This window comes from Channa argus, chromosome 13 (genome assembly GCF_033026475.1).
Source record: "Channa argus isolate prfri chromosome 13, Channa argus male v1.0, whole genome shotgun sequence".
NCBI classification, from domain to species: Eukaryota; Metazoa; Chordata; class Actinopteri; order Anabantiformes; family Channidae; genus Channa; species Channa argus.
The window spans coordinates 83,896-107,510 of record NC_090209.1 but is presented as its reverse complement, the minus strand read 5'-3'; the positions used below and the strand labels follow the sequence as shown (position 1 = coordinate 107,510).

The 23,615-nt window shown below is 40.0% G+C and overlaps 1 protein-coding gene across 2 annotated transcripts; it reads left to right on the top strand.

The window, feature by feature from the left end:
• Positions 1-929: 929 nt before the first annotated feature.
• On the top strand, positions 930-22,444 carry dedd (death effector domain containing). Of its 2 annotated transcripts, XR_010916348.1 has the most exons (6): positions 930-1,223; positions 3,210-3,850; positions 11,781-11,882; positions 11,959-12,096; positions 16,666-16,927; positions 21,572-21,708. XR_010916348.1 is itself a non-coding variant. In XM_067526979.1 (5 exons), exons 2-5 carry the CDS (start codon positions 3,286-3,288, stop codon positions 21,976-21,978), a joined length of 1,212 nt encoding a protein of 403 aa, XP_067383080.1. In that variant the 5' UTR covers positions 933-1,223; positions 3,210-3,285; the 3' UTR covers positions 21,979-22,444. The 2 variants fall into 2 exon arrangements, 1 of the variants encoding a protein (XP_067383080.1); XM_067526979.1 differs by lacking the exon at positions 16,666-16,927 and having other exon boundaries at positions 933-1,223; positions 21,572-22,444.
• Positions 22,445-23,615: the final 1,171 nt, after the last annotated feature.

Here is a 23,615-nt window from a genome sequence, read left to right as displayed (position 1 = left end):
ATCATCCATGCCATATGCATTGAGGCCTAAGCAGCTTGGTTGTAGGGTAGAGCATCAGGCTTGGGATGCAGCAGTTTCCAGGATAAAGCAAGTGCTAGCTTCCCGATTGCTGCCTTTGGCTGCCCACTAATCTCATTATATACATTTATATGTATTTAATGACGACAGGAAAGTTTCTATTCTATTAATGCATCCCTACACTATTACAGATATGCTGACAGGTCAGATCGTTTCTCTCCTCTTTAGCATGCAGGACACATTTTCCATTGTTTCTAAAACATATTTCAAATTTTGAATCATCAGACAACATCTAATCTAGCATCTAATCTGGATGGGATCTGATAGAGATGTTCTAGATTAATCATTTTTTAGAGTTATCTTAGAGATCTATAGGGAAGAAACAGGAGAAAGTGGTCTTACAGCTGATTCTAGAGGACGAGGATCCATCTCTGACAGTTGCCGGGATTTAATCTTTTTGTAATCGTTTCAATTGCTGTGAAAGTTAAGGGAATACTGGTTCAACAGAACTATGATATTTTCTGTTCTGTTTTGAAGGGAACAGAAAATTGGATGGGTTATGCTAATCCTAACCCTTCAAAATGGGCTAGTTCAGACTGGTAAAGGCTGACATGGTAAATGTGAGACTGAAGCAAGGAAGAAGCTGCAGAGACCTGGAAGCACTTGGAGAAACTGTTTTTACTCTACACACAAACTTACTACCTTCTTAATATTTAGAAGAACTATATGGTGCTGGAATATCTACACAGCGTAAGAATATACATGCCAACCAAATAACGAACTGTTTGAAAAAGGAATAATATATAACAATCGACAGAGGGCAGAAATACGCCCTTGCAGCCTTTTTTCTGCCTAAGCAAAGAAGAAAATAGAAGCGGGGGGTGTATAGGTGACGACACAACACCGGAACTGAACTATGCTGTAAACTGGAAGTTCTTTCATTTTAGCTGAAGAACGGAATTGCTTTTTATCCCAATAGTACATGTCTGCGGACTAAACAAATAAACGAACACAGCACGTCAAGACACTGGAAATGCATGTGTACATCCCGTGTAGTCCACAGAAGCAAATAAACACGTTGAGTTTTTCTCTCTTGTAAGAAGCTTTGCTGTGCTGTTAGATACTGGAAGACTTAATAGCGTGAATGCAAGCGGCCTACCGAACTTTACCAGTGTCGGACTCCTCAGAATTCTTAAACGCAAGAGGTAATGTACAATTATCATGATCTGATGGGGCATTAAAAGTATCGTGTTTTGAATATCTGTTTTGCTGGTTTTGCGAAACGTTGCTTTAGTTACTTTAGCAGTCGTGAACTATAGCTAGCAACGTAAAGCTAACATTGGTTAAAATAAACCAAGGTGCAAATCACTAGGAAAGCTGCACCGTTAACGATATTATTATGACTAGTTATTCGCAAATAAGTATATTCCTGTTTAAGTTAGCGACCACACATAAAAGGTATTGCATACATTTTCAGTAGTGTTTTGCATATAATAATCGCAATTTTGCTTACTTACGTTTGGCAAGTTACCCAGCTTTTTAGCCGTATGTGGTGAAAAGTAATTTAATGCTGTGTATTTACATTCAAATGTCACATTTAAAATGTTATACATATTTCATGTCATCATCTCTAATTTTCCACTCAAGGAAGCGGACATCTACTCAACTGATGAGACTGTTTTGTTTTTGTCATCCTCAATTGAATTCTGACATAACGTGAAAAGCCCTTGGAACCCTCACATGTGTTAGAAGTAGAGATGTCATAATAACGTTAGTAAAATTATTAACTTTAAATACAATATCTAGAAAAAGAAAATTATGTATTTTTGAAAACTCAAGAAAAATATAATGCAACACAAAAGAAAAAATGTTTAGGTTTCCAGGCTTTCATTTCGAAGGTTTTCTCATCTTCTCTCTGGTACTGTAACCAAAGTATCACACTTTTTCAGAAACATAAAATTTGGCCTTTTCAATGAAATCTTATGCAATAATCATGCATCTATAGATGGCTAATTAACCATTTCTAGCTAGTAGATTGTTATGTTTTTATAAGCACATTATCTACATTTTAACTAAAGTACAAAAGTTAAAGTACTCCACTAAGAAAACCATACATTTTAAATAACACTATGGTAATTATGGCAAAACATGTACAGTAATTAATAAAAAAATAAGGGTCAGACTTTACCACTTTTGTGCTAATAGGTATATAAAACCAATAAATGGTACTAATTTTGTGGCTGATTGGTGCATAGCTTACACCCCAGCTGAACAGACATGGGAACAGAAACACGTACAGTCATTTTTTGTTATGGCAGGTAAACTCAACTGTTCTGCCCTTAAAATGAGAAAAATAAAGATATAATTGTGAATAAAAATTATTCTAAAAGTGAATCAGAATGAAGCAGGGAGAAGACACAAACACAAATGAATATTTCCAACTAAGTGTATATATCGATAGTATTAGATCTTTAAAAAATGTCTATCGTGTTGGTGTAATTGGGGGACTACAGCATTGCAACCTGCCATGTCTATTATAGGGAAAACACTGTTTGATTAGTTTAACATTGAGAACACACACCAGCCATTTGGAAAGTACATATTTTTCAACACTCACCGCGAGCAACTAAGTTGAGGTTCAGTGTTTTGCTCTACCTTTCGACATGTGACCAGAGGAGCCAGGGATCGAACCAACAACTGTAGCATCGGTGGACGACCGCAGGACATGAATATTTAAACACAAGTTCAGAATTAGTGTGTTGAAAATTCGTACTTTTGAAAAAATATTTTGGAGTTGTATTAGGCAGATGGTTGGGGCGGCTATAGCTCAGTTGGTAAAGGCAGTTGCTTACGGACCACAGGGTGAGTGGTTCGATCCCTGGCGGTGGCTATATGTCGAAGTGTCCCTGGGCAAGACACTGAACCCCTAACAGCTCATTCCCCCTCCCCAGCGATGCAGTGCCGGTCCAAGCCCGGTAGAAATTGGGGAGGGTTGCGTCAGGAAGGGCATCCGGCGTAAAAACTGTGCCAAATCAACATGCGGACAATGATCCGCTGTGGCGACCCTGAACTCACAGGATAAGCCGAAAGGAGAGTAGTAGATTAGGCAGATGGTTATTGGTTAATTTTGATGGTCACTAATGGTAACCTTGATCTAAAAAGATTTTACATTTATATGTTCTCCACAATAGCTCACCAGTTGGATCAGAAGAAAACCAGGAAGAGGTGAAGGGATTGAAGCATCCCTTATTTTCACTGGGCCCTGAAATGACATCTCAGCAACCACAGTTCCCCAATGCTGTTATTCCCCCCCAGCTTGACCAGAACTCCTCTGCTCAGCAGGCCCGGTCTCACATTCAGGCTAATCACCTGGACTCAAATCAGAACAACGCAACTGCTGGACCTCTGGTACACAGAGCTCTGAGAAGTAGGCCAGGCTGCTCCAGTCTGTCAGTACCAAGTGGGGAGGTGCATAACAGGAATGTTCCTGCCTCCTGCACCAACTCCAGCTTGTTCAGAAGTGATGGGTGCTTTGAACCATGGCCTGAAGAAGCAGTGGACAGTTCCCATGGGTTGTACTCACTCCATCGCATGTTTGACATAGTTGGATCCCAGCTAACACATCGGGATGTCCGGGTACTGTCATTCCTGTTTGTAGATGTGATTGACGAGTATGAGCGTGGTGGCATCAGGAATGGAAGGGATTTCCTGTTGGCCTTAGAGCGCCAGGGTCGCTGTGACGAGACCAATTTTCGACACGTTCTCCAGCTTCTAAGAATCATCACCCGCCACGACTTGTTACCATATGTCACACTAAAGAAACGACAGGCAGGTGAGTAAAATGTGTTGGCTTTAGTTTAAATAGACACTGAACTCATTTTGGTCAAAGAGGGTAACACAGGGGCTTAAAAAAATCTTTTCCAAGCAAATTTCATTCATTATTTATGTATACAGACCCCCCATATGCATTTTATATCAACTCACAGAAATTTTGTAAAAAATAATTATAAAGATTTAGTAGATTAAGTAGGTAACTTTAAGTTAAGTTGTGGGCGACTGTGGCGCAGGAAGGTAGAGCGGTTGTCCACCAATCTCACAGTTGTTGGTTCAATACCCACCTCCTCCAGTCACATGTTGAAGTGTCCTTGAGCAAGACACTGAACCCCAACTTAGTTGCTCCCGGTGAGTGTTGGCCAGCTACATAGCAGCTCCTCCATCGGTGTATGAATGGGTGAATAAGAAGCAGTGTAAAGCGCTTTGAGTGCCAATAGGTAGAAAAGCACTATATAAGTGCAGAACCTTTACCATTTAAAGGGAATTTAAATGTCACTAATCACAGATAAATATAACCTATATCAGTTAATAAAAAGCCTAACACATATTCCAAAACTAAAGTACACAATTAGATGTGATATCTGAGAACCAAAAGAATTGACGGATTTATGACAACATGTTGTTTTTTGTAGACATTGTGTGCAGTTAAGAGGCAGGAGTGGGTAATAGAGAGGGAGAGATAGAAATGGAGAGAGTTGGTGAGAAAATTGTAATAGAAGAAAGTTAACAGACAAGTTCAATGAACAAATTTGTCTAGGAAATGTTTTGGTATAAATGCACAGAAATGAACTAAAACATATTAAATATATTGTAACAGGTAAATTAAATATTTTACTGTGTACCTAAATGCTTGCTTGCTGCTTTTGACTATAAAAATTGGAATTGGATGATCTTATTCTCTGAGAACTTGGAAACAGCTGAAACCTCCGACCCTACATTAGTCAGTAGGCGGCCACTCTACCAACTGAGTTACTGAGGCCCCTAATTGGAGAATGGTTGTAGTAAATAAAAAATATTTACTATGGTTTAAAGAATAATCTGTGGAAATTGATGAGGCTCAGCATTGAGAAAGCCACTGAAGTATAGAAGAGAGACAGACAAACTGAGAAATAAGGCATTTTAGACGTACTATACTAACTTATTGGGTCCCCCCATTGTCCGCAAGAGAACAACATTTCTTCTTCTTTTCATTTTGGCTATTTCCTTTCAAGGGTCGCCACAGCCAATCATGTGCCTCCATCTAACCCCATCTAACCTTTGACCCTAAGTACTTAAAGTCCTGCACCTTCTTCACCTCTGCTCCCTGTAACCTCACCATTCCACCTGGGTCCCTCTCATTCACACACATGTATTCTGTCTTGCTGCGGCTAAGCTTCATTCCTCTGTTTTCCAGAGCAGACCTCCACCTCTCTAGATGTTCCTCCACCTGCTCCCTGCTCTCACTACAAATAACAATGTCATCTGTAGACATCATAGTCCATGGAGATTCCTGTCTAACTGTCAGTCTAATCTGTCAGTCTGTCCATCACCAGAGCAAACAAGAAGGGGCTCAGAGCTGATCCTTGATGCAGACCCACCTCCACCTTGAACTCCTCTGTCACACCTACAGCACCTCACCACTGTCTTACAGCTCTCATACATGTCCTGCACCACTCTAACATACTTCTCTGCCACTCCAGACGTCCTCATACAATACCACAGCTCCTCTCTCTGCACCCTGTCATACGTTTTCTCTAAATCTACAAAGACACAATGCAACTCCCTCTGACCCTCTCTGTACTTCTCCATCAGTGTCCTCAAAGCAAATACTGCATCTGTTGTACTCTTTCTAGGCATGAAACCATATTGCTGCTCACAAATGTTCACCTCTGCCCTTAGCTGAGCTTCCACTACTCTTTCCCACAACTTCATTGTGTGACTCATCAGCTTTATTCCTCTGTAGTTGCCACAGCTCTGCACATCTCCCTTGTTCTTAAAAATTGGTACCAGTACACTTCTCCTCCATTCCTCAGCATCCTCTCACTCTCCAAGATCTTGTTAAACCAACTTGTCAGAAACTCTACTGCCACCCCTCCTAGACACTTCCATACCTCCACAGGTTTGTCATCAGGACCAACTGCCTTTCCACTCTTCATCCTCTTCAACGTCCTCCTCACTTCACTCTTACTAATCTTTGCTACTTCCTGCTCCACACCAGTCACCTCCTCTACTCTTCGTTCCCTTTCATCTTCCTCATTCATCAACTCTTCAAAGTTCTCCTTCCATCTTCTCATCACACTCCTGTCACCTGTCAATACATTTCCATCCTTATCTTTAATCACCCTAACCTGCTGCACATCTTTCCCATTTCTATTTCTTTGTCTGTACCTGTACCTGTACAAATCCACCTCTCCCTCTTTAGTGTCCAACCTAGTATACAAGTCCTCATATGCTCTTTGTTTGGCCTTTGCCACCTCTACCTTCACCTTACGCTGCATCTCCCTGTACTCCTGTCTACTGTCTTCAGTCCTCTGTGTCCCACTTTTTATTAGCTAAACTCTTTCTTCGTATACACTCCTGAACTTCCTTGTTCCACCACCAAGTCTCCTTGTCCACTTTCCTTTTTCTCGATAACACAAAGAGTACCCTCCTACCTGTCTCCCTGATCACATTAGCTGTAGTGGTCCAGTCATCTGGAAGCACCTCCTGACCACCCAGAGCCTGTCTCAGCTCTTTTCTGAAAGCTACACGACATTCTTCCCTTTTCAACTTCCACCGCTTCGTCCTCTTCTCTGCCTTTGTCCTCGTCATCTTCCTCACCACCAGAGTCATTTTTCACTCTGTAACATGAACAACCAAGTGAACTAAAGCCTGTTTCACACGTGAATTTAGGACAATGCCAGGAGACTTCAGTCTCGGACATTGTCCAGAGTTTCACACGTGTGATTTTCCGCTGTACCTTACACAAGTTTCAGTGTGTGGTCAGTGCGGACAGGAGGCACAGCTTTATTGAAACATTGGTTGTAGGAAACACACTTTTATTTGTATCACGTCAGGGCCGTACATCTTTTTTAAAAAAGGTCACTCTACCACTATGGCACTAGAGTCATAAAATCATTTTTTATTTTCATCAACAAGCCCATTCATGCTCTTTGGAGTTTTCACTTTAGCTTCCCCCTGTAGCAGTCTTTAACCTACAGATCTTCACCTTCAAGGACACATAGCAGGGGGTGAGAAGCACTAAGTTGGGATGAGATGTTCCCAGAGAGGGGAGGGGGGAGAAGCTGTGTGCATCCTCCACATTAGCATACAGTAAATCCAGGGTCCTCTCCTCTCTGGTCTTCCAAGTGAAATACTGGGTGAATTTGGGCAGTGCTATGTCAATGGAGACATGATTAACATCACCACAGATTATGAGGGCACTCGGGTGTTTAGTCTGCAGTCTAGCTATTGTAGTGTTGATGACATCACATGTCAATGTGGGGTTAGCAGCCAAACTTTTTAGATATTTATTTGTAAAATATTTTGAAAACCATTTATCATTTTCCTTTTTCTTTACAATTATGTACCACTTTGTGTTGGTCTATCACATAAAATTCCAAAAATATATAATATTTTAAAATCTAAAATATGTTTGTTTGTGGGTGTAACGTGACAAAATGTGGAACATTTCGAGGATAATTCATGGGGTAAATAATAAGGCCTGAGACCAACAGCTATCAGTTGAATGTCGGGGCTACAGATACGATCCCTGATTGTAATGTGTCCAGAATTGCACCATCCGTTGCTAATAAAAACAGTGAGCCCTGCTCCTTTGTGCTTAGTGTACAGTCTCTGTCAGCCCAAACAGTCTGAAATCTCTAAGTGAAGATGTTGTGGTCAAGAATGGCCATGTGTACCCAGGACTCTGAAAAGAAATCATCAAATTACACTCCCGGTATTCCTTCTGACTCCGGGCTAATACAGTTAGCTTGTCCATTTTGTTCCCCAGTGCTCTCACATGGCCCATGATAACAGGGGGGAGATGCTCCTTGTATCCCTTGTTCTCCAAAAGCCTTTGTCTGCCAAGAAAAAATGTCCCAAAATTCGGCAAGGAAGCATGTTGCAAATCTGTTACTTCGCAGTGTCTTGCCACAAGACCTCCCATCATGCCTACATGTCAGGCAGAAAACTTTAAAAACTTGTGATATTACGTTCACCACGTATCCGCTTCTTTATAATGTCTTGCAATAGATTTGTCTGTTGCTGTCCCTAAATGCACCATTTAATTGTCCCCTCCTCCCCAGCTCAATGAGAGCAAGAGCAGTGGTAGAGTAACATAGTGAGTGAATGTGGGGTGAAGTTAGTGAGAACAAATCTGTAAATCACAGAAATGAAACGTTATTTTCTGATTGGTGTGCAGCAGCTCCATTCTAAGACACAATGAAACCTGTTCACACCTCCACACAAGGTTTTTTATGAATACTACTAAAGTGCACATTGCTCTAGTCTGCTCCACTGTGGCCTCTTCACTCTAGGTGTGTGTGTGTTTGGGATGGTCAGACAGATGCACAGACCTGACAATGGATTTGTGTAATGTTTACAATAGAGAGCCGTGACATTAGTTCTGACAATATGATTTTGTGCTGATACCAAATCTATGTATAAGCAAAAATATCAGACTACCTATGGTAAGTTCCAATTTGTTGGCCTCATAAATTTAAAACAAACTTAAATAGAAATGTGTTAAATGAAATATAATTTATTTTCGATGAGAAATATTTGACTTGAGCACATATATTTTCAATTATAAACTGATATGATCTTGAATATATTGCATGCAATAAATGCATGTAATTAATACTCACCTGGTTTTGCTGAACCTTTACATGGAATTCACCAAACATGCTACACAAGAAAGAAATAACCAAAATCTTGTGTCTGCATGCAAAATCTCTTTCATCCCTTTGCCACCGTGCCTGAAAATGTTTGATGGGGAAACACTGTATAGGCTAATAACATTATTACCACATGGCTGAATTAAGTAGGTTCTTTTACTATGAATAACTATCCAAAACACAGGTACTTGCAGTTACCTCTCTGTTTGTTACTGATAATAATTTTCCTGTTAAAACTGCCTCTTTAAATTCACAATGTTAACAGTGTGATAACATTCAATTTAGATGCAATAAACGGATGGAAGAGCACTCCTGCCTGTAGGTATCTTTTTATGCATTATTGAAATTCAACCTCAGTCTCACCTATGTCATGTGAAGGTTTTATGCTGAAAAATATTGAATCAGGGCCTCCAGTATTTTAAATCAATGAGCTTCTTAAATATAAGGTGTAAAGTCAGGAAAACTCAGTAATTAGTTCATAATCCCTTAGTCACAGTAATAACACTATAGATGTTTTTTATATTTTAACCCCTTCGGTTGTACCACAGTTGACCCAACTTTAACATTTATTTATATACTATTATTACCTTTCAGTTTTATGTTTTATTTGTTAATAAAATATTATTATTATTCTGATCCTAATGCCCATTTTCAAGTGTTTGAAATAACTTAATGTCAAACCCTGCTGTAACTTAAGCAGATGCATTTGTAACAAAATGCACTTGAATTGAACAATGAGTGAGATTAACGAACCTGAATATTCACATTCGAGCTGCTGCATCTGTACAGTACATCCAGAAAGTATCAAGATAAAAATTAAAAATGGGAAAAAAAGTAAATACTTTCATTTTTTTTAAATTGTAAAGATTCCTGAAATTTCTTTTTTCGCATTGTCAATATTGGGTAGTGTTTGTAGAATTTTGAGACAAATAATGAATTTAATCAATTTTGGAATAAGGCTGTAACATACCAAAATGTGGGAAAAGTTAAGCACTGCAGCAGCTCAAAATTGCTACTCTCATTTGGTTACAGCCAACTCGCAGCCAGCTTTTAGCTGCCTCCTGTTCCATTTGCCTGATAAGGGAATGTTTACATTCCAAAGTAACCTCACCCCATTTAAGCACCATTCATGCAATTCCAGAGCACCACCACATTACCCAGCACTTGACCTGTCCACAAGTGTCCATGTTTTTGAGTAAGTTTTTTGTTCGTGTTCTCACATAATTAAATAGCATAAACATATATTTTGGTGACACACAAAAGTTGGAACAACTTTAAATACAAAGGCAACAGTTCAGGTTGTTGATGATTTAAACTTTAAAAAATGTAAGTGATTAAATTGTGCATCTGCAGATAACAAAGCTTTCAGGGCTACAGCTCTTCCTGTGCAAATCCCCCTTGAGCAAGCCCTAGGCAACACTTGGGAGGAAAAACTAAATTTAACGGAGCCGGGGATTAAACAAGCAACCCTGGGATTGGTAGACAACTGCTTTACCTGCTGCGCCACAGTCGCCCCATAAATCACAGCCAGCTTGTTCTTGCAGGCATCACTGCAAGTGTAGTCAAATTCTGTGGGAAATGCTGAAATGTGTCTGATATTTGAATATTTGTGTGCAATATTTGAATAACACAATGAGAACTGTCAAAGGTCTCAACTGCTGCTTGCAAAATAATAAACATGCTGATTTTCTGTGGATCAGCTGTCTTTTCCTCCACCCCCTGTGAGCCAGGCTTCCAAAATAGCTTTAAGGTGGAGGAGAAATCAGATTATTCTTTTGCTGTATGTATATGCCATTTGGGCAGCCATGTTCTGCTTTCATGTTTTTACAGTAGCACTGGAGGGGGTCTGGCTTGAACCTATACTTGAACCTAATGAACCTATAACCATAAGAAACCTTTGCTTATCTTTAATTGATCGGAAAGACAAGCTTTGCTCAAATGCTTTTAGATGTGAATAAGCATTTCTTATAACAGAGTATGCCAAGTTTGTGTGTGTCAGCTTTGGACTGCTGAGGTTTGGACGTGGCAAGTTTGAACTCCATACTTGTGTGTCCAGACTTTGAGGATGGGAGGATTATTTAAAATTGGGGCAGCAGTGTTCTTGGGGACAGCCAAAGCTTAGTTCAACACTGATGGTTACATTTAAACACAACTTAACAGTAGCTGTTGTATAGTGACAAAATAATCTTAACTCTAACACAAACTGACTTTTAAAAAAACAAACAAAGCTAAACTGATTTGTGTAGATAGACTTGCAGGCTGTGTGTAGGCCTATAAACAAAATAAAAACAATTAAATTAAATTTATATTGGACTTGTATTGAACTTCTGTTAATTTTTGTTAGCATTTTTCTTTTTCTATATTGATCTGTGAGTCCACACGTATTTGTAATTTCAAATAAAATATGTACATTTTCCCTTCAGCCAAACTGGCAGCATCATATTTCAACTCTTAAGATACGTTTGTGTACCAAAGTGGCTAAAGCCTGATAAATGAGTTCAACCACTGCAGTCGTGCTAAAAATAAGAGAATGCTCTATTTTTGCCAAGAGTCAGTCTCAAACTCGCATGAGCTTTACTTCTAAGCTAAAGTACCTTTTAGCTCCCTGCCAGGATTCTCAACAGTGTTGAGGATCCTTCTGCTGCTCTTTTTCCACAAAGGTGAAACTTGTTTTTTTCTACCAAATAATTCAGTCAAAACTCTTCTGCAAATTTCTGCAGAATCATGGCCACTATAACAGTTATTTTTTGATCATTGCAGCATTTAGACTGTTCTACATTCACCAAAATTAAGTCACCTGACTTAAATAAAAATTAACAACAATTAAACTGCTGTAGGATCATGTCTCGCATTACTGTCGGTAGGTGAGTAGGTTCTTTTGCTGTTGAAATGCCAAAAAAAGAACTAAAATAGGCACTGGCTGTGAACCAGCCAGTTGGCTTGGTGGAAAATGGATAAAAGTGGATAAAAGTGTTGCAACATCATCTGTGCTTTCAGTGTAATGAATTTCACTGATTTAAAGGTGACTTCCATTGCAATTAAAAATAACATTAGAAAATGTGTTGTTTTTAGTTTGCCCAGATCCTGTTGACAAGTACCTGGAAGAAACATCAGTGCGCTATATTTCACCAAGAGGAACTTTGGAGTCCAAGGAAACTGCACCCCACAGAACAGGTCAGTAATTTTGTCCGTTCCATTTCTTTATTCTATAATATAGAAGATTAATTAACAAACAAATTTTGCCCTTTAGGTCCTCAGCCAGTCATTTGCTGCTCTTCATCAGGATCCCATGTTGGGCCACCCCGAACAAAACCAACTCCTACTGTACCAAACCGCAAACGGAAGAGAAGCCATTCCTCAGCGGACTGCAGAGAGAAGCAAACATGTGGTAAATAAAAATACAATATAGATATGAACAATTATTTTTGTCTTTTCTCAAAAATGTTTATGGGCTGAATGTCAGATCTGTTCCTCCTAAAGTCACTATTATTTCCTTGGGTTTTGTTTTGTTACCTGTCCCGTTAACAACTAACAACTGTTCTGTTAACAATTGTCCTGGTAACAACTGTTAAGTTGTTATCGCTGCACCACAATGACAATTTTTCCACCATATCCCTGTATACAGACTTATTTCCCCCTATCATGAGCCTGACCACAGATGTGTCTCCTGCGAACTTCAGGATGGAGTTGCTTGGGTGGGTGGGGGTGCACTCATGTGTATAAAAAGTGTACAGTATCGGACTCAGCACACATCGTTGTGGAGAGCCGGTTGAGGCTGAATTCATGGGAAAGGTGAGGCCCTACATTGACTCTCTGTGAGGGATCGCTGAGGAAGTCCTTAATTCAGAGACAGGTGGAATGTGGGAGACTGAGCTTATTTAAGTTTGTTACCCTTCTGCAAGAGATAATCGTATTAAATTCTGAGCTAAAATCAATGAAAACAAGCCTGGCATAGCTGTCGTCCTTTTCCAAATGGGCCAGGGTTGTATGGAGGGATATGGGTATAACATCCTCTGTCAATCCCCTGTATGTAAACTGGTGGGGGTTGAATGTGAGTGGAAATCCTTTAATGATGATGATGACTTCTGACCAGTTTCTCAAAATCTTTCATAACAAATGGAGTCAGAACCACTGGCTGTTAGTCATTTAAACTGTTTAGCATGGTCTTTTTAGGACAGGGATAATGGTTGAGTACTTCAGGCAGGGTGGGACAGGACTGTGCTAAGGATAGGTTTAACAATATAGTAAAGATCCCCTTGAGCTAATCTGTACAGTCAGTCAGCGCCCTGGCTGTGACACTGTCATGTAAATGGTCTGCACTTATATAGCGCTCTTCTACCTATTGGCACTCATAGGCCTTTAAAGCGCTTCTTATTCAACCATTTGGTGAACCAGTGGTGTCCCCCCATAAGTGTATGAGTGTCTGTGTGATTGTGAGTGCGAATGGATGAATAAGAAGCAGTGTAAAATGCTTTGAGTGCCAATAGGTAGAAAACCGCTATAAAAGTGCAGACCATATAACAATTACCATTTACCATTCACACTCACAATCCCACACACTGATGGGGAAGCTGCAATGCAGCTGGCCAACAGTCGGCTGGAGCAACTACGGGGGTTCAGCGTCTTGCTCAAGGACACTTTAAGTGTTCATATTTTCTGCTTAAGTGATCAACTATGACTGTAAGTGATGATAATCATTATTATTATTATTATGATTAGTCTGTATTTTAATTTAGGCTCACCAGGAAGGACGTGCAGAGAGTTCATTATGGCAGGGGCTTAAATTTTAGTTAAACTAATATCCATTGTAATAATTATTTAATATTGGTTTCTTTCCTGAACTCTTATTCAGTAGAGAACACTGTAGTGGCATCTGAGCCATCTGAGGTGGAAAGGTAGCAAGGCTAGAAGCTTAGGAGCAGGGTTCAAGTTGTTTACCATGGGTCAGATAGGAAGAGAAATGGAGTAGGAGTTATCCTGAAAGAGGAGTTGGTGAGGAATGTTCTAGAGGTGAAAAGAGTATCAGACAGGTTGATGAGTCTGAAGCTGGAAATCGAAAGTGTGATGTTCAATGTTGTGAGGTGTTATGCCCCACAGGTAGGATGTCAGTTATAAGAGAAGGAGAAATTCTTGACTGAGTTAGATGAAGTGATGCACAGCATCCCCAGAGGTGAGAGAGTGGTGATTGGAGCAGATTTAAATGGACATGTAAGTGAAGGGAACAGAGGTGATGAGAATGTAATGGGCAATCTTGGTCTTCAGGACAGAAACGCAGAAGGACAGATGGTGGTAGACTTTGCAAAGAGGATGGAAATGGCTGTAGTGAACACTTTCTTCCAGAAAAGGCAGGAACATAGGTTGACATACAAGAGCGGAGGTAGAAGCACTCAGGTGGACGACATCTTGTGTAGACGTTGTAATCTGAAAGAGATCAGTGACTGTAAAGCATTGGTAGGGGAGAGTTTAGCCAGACAACACAGGATGGTGGTGTATAAAATGACTCTGGTGGTGAGGAAGATGAAGAGAACTAAGGCAGAGCAGAGTACGAAGTGGTTGAAGTTGAAAAAGGAAGAATGTTTCAGGGAGGAGCTGAGACAGACTCTGGGTGTTCAGGAAGTGCTTCCAGATGACTGGACCACTACAGCTAATGTGATCAGGGAGACAGGTAGGAGGGTACTTGGTGTGTCATCTGGAAAGAGGAAAGCGGACAAGGAGACTTGGTGGTGGAACGAGGCAGTTCAGGAGTGTATACAGAGAAAGAGGTTAGCTAAGAAGAAGTGGGACACTGAGAGGACAGAAGAGAGTAGACAGGAGTACAGGGAGATGCAGCATAAGGTGAAGGTAGAGGTGGCAAAGGCCAAACAAAGAGCATATGAGGACTTGTATGTTAGGTTGGACACTAAAGAGGGAGAGGTGGATTTGTACAGGTTGGCCAGACAAAGAGATGGAGATGGGAAGGATGTGCAGCAGGTTAGTGTGATTAAAGATAAGGATGGAAATGTATTGACAGGTGCCAGGAGTGTGATGGGAAGATGGAAGGAGAAATTTGAAGAGTTGATGAACGAGGAAAATGAAAGGGAACGAAGAGTAGAAGAGGTGACTGGTGTGGAGCAGGAAGTAGCAAAGATTAGTAAGAGTGAAGTGAGGAGGATGATGAAGAGGATGAAGAGTGGAAAGGCAGTTGGTCCTGATGACAAACCTGTGGAGGTATGGAAGTGTCTAGGAGAGATGGCAGTAGAGTTTTTGACTAGTTTGTTTAACAAGATCTTGGAGAGTGAGAGGATGCCAGAGGACTGGAGGAAAAGTGTACTGGTACCAATTTTTAAGAACAAGGGAGATGTGCAGAGCTGTGGCAACTACAGAGGAATAAAGCTGATGAGTCACACAATGAAGTTGTGGGAAAGAGTAGTGGAAGCTCGGCTAAGGGCAGAGGTGAACATTTGTGAGCAGCAATATGGTTTCATGCCTAGTAAGAGTACAACAGATGCAGTATTTGCTTTGAGGATGCTGATGGAGAAATACAGAGAAGGTCATAGTGAGTTGCATTGTGTCTTCGTAGATTTAGAGAAAGCGTATGACAGGGTGCAGAGAGAGGAGCTGTGGTATTGTATGAGGACGTCTGGAGCGGCAGAGAAGTGTGTTAGAGTGGTGCAGGACATGTATGAGAGCTGTAAGACAGTGGTGAGGTGCTGTAGGTTTGACAGAGGAGTTCAAGGTGGACGTGGGTCTGCATCAAGGATCAGCTCTGAGACCCTTCTTGTTTGCTCTGGTGATGGACAGACTGACAGATGAGGTTAGACAGGAATATTCATGGACTATGATGTTTGCAGATGACATTGTGATTTGTAGTGAGAGCAGGGAGCAGGTGGAGGAAAATCTAGAGAGGTGGAGGTCTGCTCTGGAAAACAGAGGAATGCAGCTTAGCCCCAGTAAGACAGAATACATGTGTGTCAATGAGAGGGACCCAGGTGGAACGGTGAGGTTACAGGGAGCAGAGGTGAAGAAGGTGCAGGACTTTAAGTACTTAGGGTCAACGGTTCAGAGCAACGGAGAGTGTGGAAAAGAGGTGAAGAGGCGAGTGCAGGCAGGTTGGAACAGGTGGAGAAAAGTGTCAGGTGTGTTGTGTGATAAAAGAGTATCAGCAAGAATGAAAGGAAAGGTGTTCAAGACGGTGGTGAAACCAGCGATGTTGTTCGGCTTCAGTTGCATTAAATAAAAGACAGGAGGCAGAGTTGGAGGTAGCAGAGCTTAAGATGTTGAGGTTCTCTTTGGGAGTGACGAGGATGGACAGGATCATGAATGAGGACATCAGAGGGACAGTTCATGTTAGATGTTTCGGAGATAAAGTCAGAGAGGACAGATTGAGGTGGTTTGGACATGTTCAGAGGAGAAACTGTGAATATATCGGTAGAAGGATGCTGAGGTTGGAGCTGCCAGGCAGGAGGTCTATAAGAGATTTATGGATGTAGTGAGAGAGGACATGAAGTTAGTTGGTGTGAGAGAAGAGGACGCGGAGGACAGGGTTAGATGGAGGCACACGATTCGCTGTGGCGACTCCTGAAAGGGAGCAGCCGAAAGGAAAAGAAGAAGAAGAAGATAATTAATAAAACATACTAAAATAAATTCTATGCCAGCATCAGCAGTGATAGAACTGGATGTTGTCTTGAATGAATTCTCATATTATTAGTCTATATATTTCTCTCTAAAATGATCATGGGCCCTACTCTGCACTGTGAAATCATTTACCAAACATAGAGCTTTACGAAATGTTTGGGCTGTGATTAGAGCCAGCTCTAGTCATGTTGGCGCTCAGTCAGTCCCAGTGACCGGAAACTTTTTTTTTCTTTTATATACAACCCCAAATTCAAAGAAGTTGCGACGATGCGTAAAAAATAATTACCAACAAGATGCAATATTGCAATGAAATCTCATTAACCCATTTTTTTTTTTACAATAGATCATAAACGAACATATCAGATGTTGAATCAGGAAAATGTTTTTCAATGTAAAATTGCAAAGATTTTACAGATCCCACCATCTACAATAATAATATCTTTAGAGAATCTGGAGGAATCTCTGTGCACAAGGGACAAGGCCGAAAGTCAAAACTGGATGTGCGTGATCTTCGGGCCCGCAGGCAGCACTGCATTAAAATTGCCATGATTCTCTACTGCATGGACTCAGGAACACGTCCAGGAAACCCTTTAAAATCCACAAATGTAAGTTAAGCTGAATCCTGCAAAGAAGCCATATGAACACAATTCAGAAATGCTGCTGTGTTCTCCGTTTAAATGGTCTGAGAAAAAATTGAAAACTGATCTGTGCTCAGCTAAATCAAAACTTGAAATTATTGTTGGAAAATGTTCACACCATGTAACATGGACCAAAGATGAGAGGGGCCATCCAACTGAATGCCAACATCAATGCCGAAAAGTACAAAGAGGTTTCAGAGTTACATATGCTCCCCTCCACATAACGTCTTTTTTGGGAAGGCCTTGCATATTTTACCAAGACAATGCTAAACCCCATACTGCATCCATCACAACAGCATAGCTTTGCAGGAGAAGAGTCGGTGTGCTGAACTGGCCTGCCTGCAGTCCAGACCTTTCACCAATAGAAAACATTTGGTGCATCATAAAACAAAACATCTGGCAACATAGGCCCATGACTGTTGAGCAGCTAGAGTCCTGCATAAGACAAGAATGGGGCAACATTCCTCTCCTAAACTCCAGCAGCTGGTCTCCTTATTCCCAGAAGTGTACAGATAAATGTTCAAAAAAGAGGTGATGCTAATATTACCCTGTTATAACTTTTTGAGATGTGTTGCTGCCATCAAATTCAAAATGAGCCCATAATTTTCATGAAATGGAAAAATGCCTCAGTTTCAACCTCTGATATGTTGTTTATTGCAAATCTTTGCATTCCGTTTTTTATTTAGAACAAAATGAACACATCACCCAAACTTTAACTTTAAGTAACCTAGTTAATGGAAAACCACGACTTGAACAGTTTAATGGCCACTAGAAGAAGGATGTTCTGTGGGGCTGCAGTGATCAGTCTCTGGCTGAGGGTGCTTCTCTGCCAAGCCTGTACACTATGCAGGGGGTTGGAGGGAGTGTTCATAACTCAGAGGAGTTTGGACAAAATCCTCCACATGTACAAGCTTTACCAACCCCTTCAAAACAGAGCCAGCCCTCCTGATTAAGTTGTCTGTTCTTTTGGTGATGGCCACGTTCATGTTGCTGTCTCAACAGCCAACAGCATGTAACAGGCAATCACAGACTGATAAAACATCCACAGCCTGTTCAGGTAAAGAGCCAGGCAGACTTTGTGGGGAGAAGCTCGTTCAGCTATCTCCTTTCTTGATCTGCTAAATGCTAAATGGAGAAAAATCACATGCAGTGCACATTATATCATTAGGTTATTTGTGCTTTAATGGAATGCTTTTTTTAATCCAACTGCAACTAATAATGTCTGATCCTGTCTGCATCCTTTACCCACAGACACATTTATGTCAGCTGTGATGTTAATGAAAGTGATGAAAAAGTTGGAAATGCATTTTATTTGCCTGGCTGTTTTGCTTTTTATTTTCAGGCATGTTGTTATTATGTAAATCCTGTCAGCAACATAGACAGTGTAGCAGTAGGGTCTCAGGTGACGTGTGTTGTCAGTGAAAGATCTTTTGTACAGAAGCTAAAAATAAAACAATACTAGAATGTAATGACATGATTTAAATGTTTCTCTGTCATTGAACTGGGTTGCATTGCTCAAATCCATAAAGTAAAAAGTTATGGAAATTATTTCAAAATATGCCTGCACACATAATGGCAAAATAAATGGTAGAGAGTGTGTCTTTTAATTAGTCAGGTATTCATCTTTATCTTTAGAAAAATTACACCTTTCCATTACATTAGGGTGCCAAGCTAAGTTTCATGTAGTTTCCTACCTTTTATACAAAGCCTTGAATTTATACCCCTTGAACAATTCCACATTTTACAACCATAAATGGTTTTCATAAGTTTTACAAATAAATATCTTAAAAGCATGGTGTGCATTTGTATTCAGCCCCCCTTAGTCAATACTTTGTAGAAATACCTTTCACTCTAATTCTTTTGGGGTAGTCTCTACTAGCTTTTATGTGCAGTATTAGGTTTCCGCCCAGCATAGCGTTTTTCCATTTAGGCCAAAAAGTTTAGTTTTGGTCTCATCTGAGTATCTTCGTCTGAATGTTTTCTGTCTCCACCCACATGGCTTGTCGCAAACTGCTAAGGGGATTTCTTATGGCTGTCTCTTAACAATGGATTTCTTTTTGCCACTCTTCCTTTTGTATTTTGTTTTTGATCGGACGACTAATAGTTGTCCTGTGGAGAGATTCTCCCACCTGAACTGTAGATCTTTGCAGCTCCTCCAGATTTACCATTGACATCTTTGCTGCTTCTCTGATTAATGCTCTCCTTGCCTGGCCTGTCAGTTTACGTGGACGGCCATGTCTTAGTAGGTTTGCAGTTGTCCCATACTTTTTTCCATTTTCGGATGATGGATTGTACAGTGCTTCGGGAGATGTTCAAAGCTTGGGATATATTTTCATAACCTAATTCAAACTTCTCCACAACTTTAGCCCTGACCTGTCTTGTATGTTCCTTGGGCTTCATGATCCTGTTTGTTCACTAATGTTCTCTAAAAAACCTTTGAGGGCTTTATAGAACAGGTGCATTTATACTGAGATTAAATTACACACTGGTGGACTCTGTTTACTAATTAGGTGACTTCTGTAGGCAAATGGTTGCACTAGATTTTAGTTAGGGGTGTCATAGTAAAGGGTGCTGGATACAAATGCATACCAGACCTTTCAGATATTTATTTGTAAAAAAATAAAAAAACGAATATAATTTTCTTTCCATTTCACAATTATATAAATGTAAATGTTCTGCACTTATATAGTGCTTTTCTACCTATCGGCACTCAAAGCGCTTTACACTGCTTCTTATTTACCCATTCACACTCACAATCACACACACACTCATACACCAGTGGGCCAACACTCACTGGGAGCAACTAAGCTGGGGTTCAGTGTCTTGCTCAAGGACACTTTGACATGTGACCAGAGGAGCCGGGGATTGAACCAACAACTGTGAGATTGGTGGACAACCGCTCTACCTTCCTGTGCCACAGTCGTATGTGCCACTTTGTTTTGGTGTTTCATATAAAATCCCGAAAAAATACTTTTACATTTGTGGTTGTGTGATAGAACTTTCCCCTCTGCCTTAATCAAGTTTAACTAGATCTTGGAAGAATTATAGACAGAACTCAGTGTGATGAAGCATCTCAGTTTAATACATGGCGGCATGGAGAAGAACACATGGATGTTGGTGTTTTCTGACTTGTATCTCTCAAACCCCTTCTATTTATACTCAAACCCAAAGCAGGAACCACTCTCACAAAACATGAATGAAGAAACCAGGTGCACGCAGTTGACAGTCATCATTCTTGTCACAATGTCAGTTGTGAAGCAATAAAACCCTTTTATTGCACCTTCTTGTAGATCTTGTGACCTCAGGACCCACTATGTACTACATTGCTTTGGCCCTTATAACAGCAAAGTGCCTCCTGTGATCTTAAGCAGTCCTCTAAACATGACCCAACCTGTTACTTTTTGTCCTCTTTGTGACATCTTCAATAAGCCCATATTGGTTGACTATTTGCTAATTATTTATTTATGACTAAATTTAGATTAGATTAGATTCATCTTTATTGTCATTTTAATTAAATAGTTAAGATCTCCAGTTATGATGGGTGCCGCTTCAAGGTGGGAGCTCTGTTGTGTGGATACAGAGCCATGCAGGTAGCCTAAGTCCTGGGCTGGGGTTAACCCCTATTACAGTAATGAATTTCTCTGTTAGTCTATTTCTGTCCCATCACAATGGCTGCATCTGTAATAAATGAGTGTAGCCACATCCCCGTTATTAACAGGTTGCAACAGTTCTTTATGAGTCTGTTGGTGGATATCTGTAAATTTCAGTTATTGTTTGTTTTGAGGGGTTCTCCCTTCAGTCCTGTCTTCAGCAGGTGTTAAGCATGTTCGATTGGGTTGAGGTCTGGTCATTGACTTGGCCAGTTTAAAACCTTTTAATTCCCTCTCTGATTAAGTAATCTGTTGAATGAAATGTGTTTTGGATCTCACACACACACACAGGAAAACTGTAATACCAATTTTGTTTGTTATTGTGTACAGTCCTCCTGTCAATTATTCTCATATAGGTATTTATGTAGCTTACAGATACAGTTGGGTGCAAAACTTTACATCCCCTTATTTTGACATGGCAAAAAGAGTAAAACAAAGTTTTTCATCTACACATTGAATGTACATTCAGATAGTAAAATGTTTCTTATCAAAAGTTAAAGTTACTTTTTAATAATTTATCAGGGGGTGATGCAAACTTTTGCACTGATATGTTTCTCGTTATTTTACTAAATGTTTTTTTATACACTCCTGGCCATTTTTGTTATTTCTAATAGTGAATGAAAATTTGTACTAGCTGAATGTTTACATTTTTATTAGGTTAGAGTTGCATTATTTCGATGCATACAAATGGCATGTAGGGTGTCTTTATCTCACTATGTGATGTACCTTTTCTTGTTATTTTGATTTAATTCAATATTGAATGCTGTTTGCAAGCAGATTCTTTTATGCCTATTCATACATCTTGTATGTCACTCCTGCCTTTAAGTGTGACTATTGTGAACAGGTGTCAACATTTTTGATTTGGATGCCAGGTAGTACACATGTGTTCAACATTTAGGTTACTACATAGGCAATTGTCTTTAAACTTGCTCTCAGTTGATCTTTTGCTCTCTTCTATTAGATATCCGCCTCCGGGTTCGTGCTGAATACTGCCAGCATGAGTCTGCACTTCAGGGCAATGTATTCTCCAACAAACAGGAGGCAGTGGAGCGACAGTTTGAGCGTTTTAACCAGGCTAACACTATTCTTAAATCACGAGACTTGGGCTCCATCATCTGTGATATAAAGTTCTCTGAGCTCACCTACTTGGATGCCTTCTGGAGAGACTACATCAATGGATCATTGTTAGAGGCCCTTAAAGGGGTGTTTATCACAGATTCCCTGAAACAGGCTGTGGGCCATGAAGCTATAAAACTGCTGGTCAACGTCGATGAAGAGGACTACCAGTCTGGTCGGCGCAAACTGCTCCGTAATTTGGTCACAAATGGTGGGAGCTTACCAGAGGGTAGCAAAGACTCTATATCTTAGACACTGTCTTAAGGTGATGGCATATGGATGAAACGCTGCTGTGCCTCTCCCACAGGCGATAGAGTGGGATGTGGGTGTGTTGGTTGAGGTGCCTGAAGTGTGTGCCTGAAAGGACCTAAAGAACTTCCAGCCACATTATTAATTCCATAAGAGCTAAGCTCATATCCTTGGCACCCCAAGCATAGCACGCAAGATGTTTGGGAACCGCGTAAGCAAAAAGAATTAGGCAGTGCATACAGGTTGGAATTGTTTTCAATCTTAAGCTTTTTTTCTTCAGGGAAGAGAAGGCTTATTTCTTGTGTGCATTGATTTTAATTTGTCATTTCTGATATGTTTGCTCATTTAAATGTTTGTTAACTCTAATGAAACTCTTCACTCCTGTTTAAAAGTTGAGTTAATTTCAATAAAGGAAATATGCCTATTACAGACAGGGTACTCCCAGTGGGAGTTATACCTTAACATCAAACTAATCCCCTTTGTCCAATTTTTCAACTACATCATAGATATAACCCACTAAGAGAATCTTATAGAATGGCACAGATAATAGCTGACTTACTTTGCCAAGACTTCCAGGGATTAGTTGTATGAGGAAAAATTAAAATCTTGGAGCTTTTGACATCACACTATCTTGACTTTAAATGATCACTTGGGTTCTTACAAGCAGCTGTGATTGTGGCTTAATTGGGTATAGGAATTGTCTCTGTATTGCCATTATTTCAAAGGTGTTTATATTGTCATTTTTTTTTAATCCTTGAATTTCTAAATCGGTGTTAGTTTTCACCGTGCCTGTACCTCTGGACCTCTGCTCATTCACCTTCCCACTCAACTTCACTCAGACTTTGAAGAAGGATTTAAAACCTTAAATCACATTAACAAGTCAACAGCAAGTAAAACTTATATATACTGCCAGTATATGTCCTATGTCAGATAGATATTCAGATGCTTCAAGGTATTCACATCTCTCCAATTTCTGCACATTTTACTATGCTATAAAATTTATTTTTTTATTTCTTATATAATAAATTCTTATTTTCATTGGTCTACACACAACACCCTGATAACAACAAAGTGAAAACCTATTTTAGGCACTGTTTTTAGAGTTTTTTTCTCCTTTTTTTTTAATTTTTGCAAATTATTTAAAGTTTAAATGTTTTATTTACAAAAGTATTCACTCTTAATAGCCTAAAGCTGTCTTCTTTTGGTAAGTCTACAAATTTTTCAAAACTGGATTTTGGTAGTTTATCCCCTTTTTTTCTGACAGATCATCTCAAGCTCCAACAGATTGGATAAGAGAGAGTGGAATTTATGAACTGCCATCTTCAGGATAGTCTATCCACAGATGTTTTGTGGGGTATAATTCTGGGTTCAGATGGGCCACTCAGTGAAGGTCTTCAAGCCACTGCAGTGTTGTCTTGGTTATGTGTTTCAGGTCATTGTCCTGCTAAAAGATAATAATCCTAGTGTTGGGTGTTATGCACTCAACAGAAGCCTTTATTTATTTGTGGTTTATTTTTAAATTTGACCCCTCACTGAGAACCCTAGCTGCCACCTATCTATTTCACCTTAGGATTATATGTGTAGGGGAGTGTTCACCTGGCAAAATATTTTGCTCATAGAGTTTAATATGGTCTCACAGT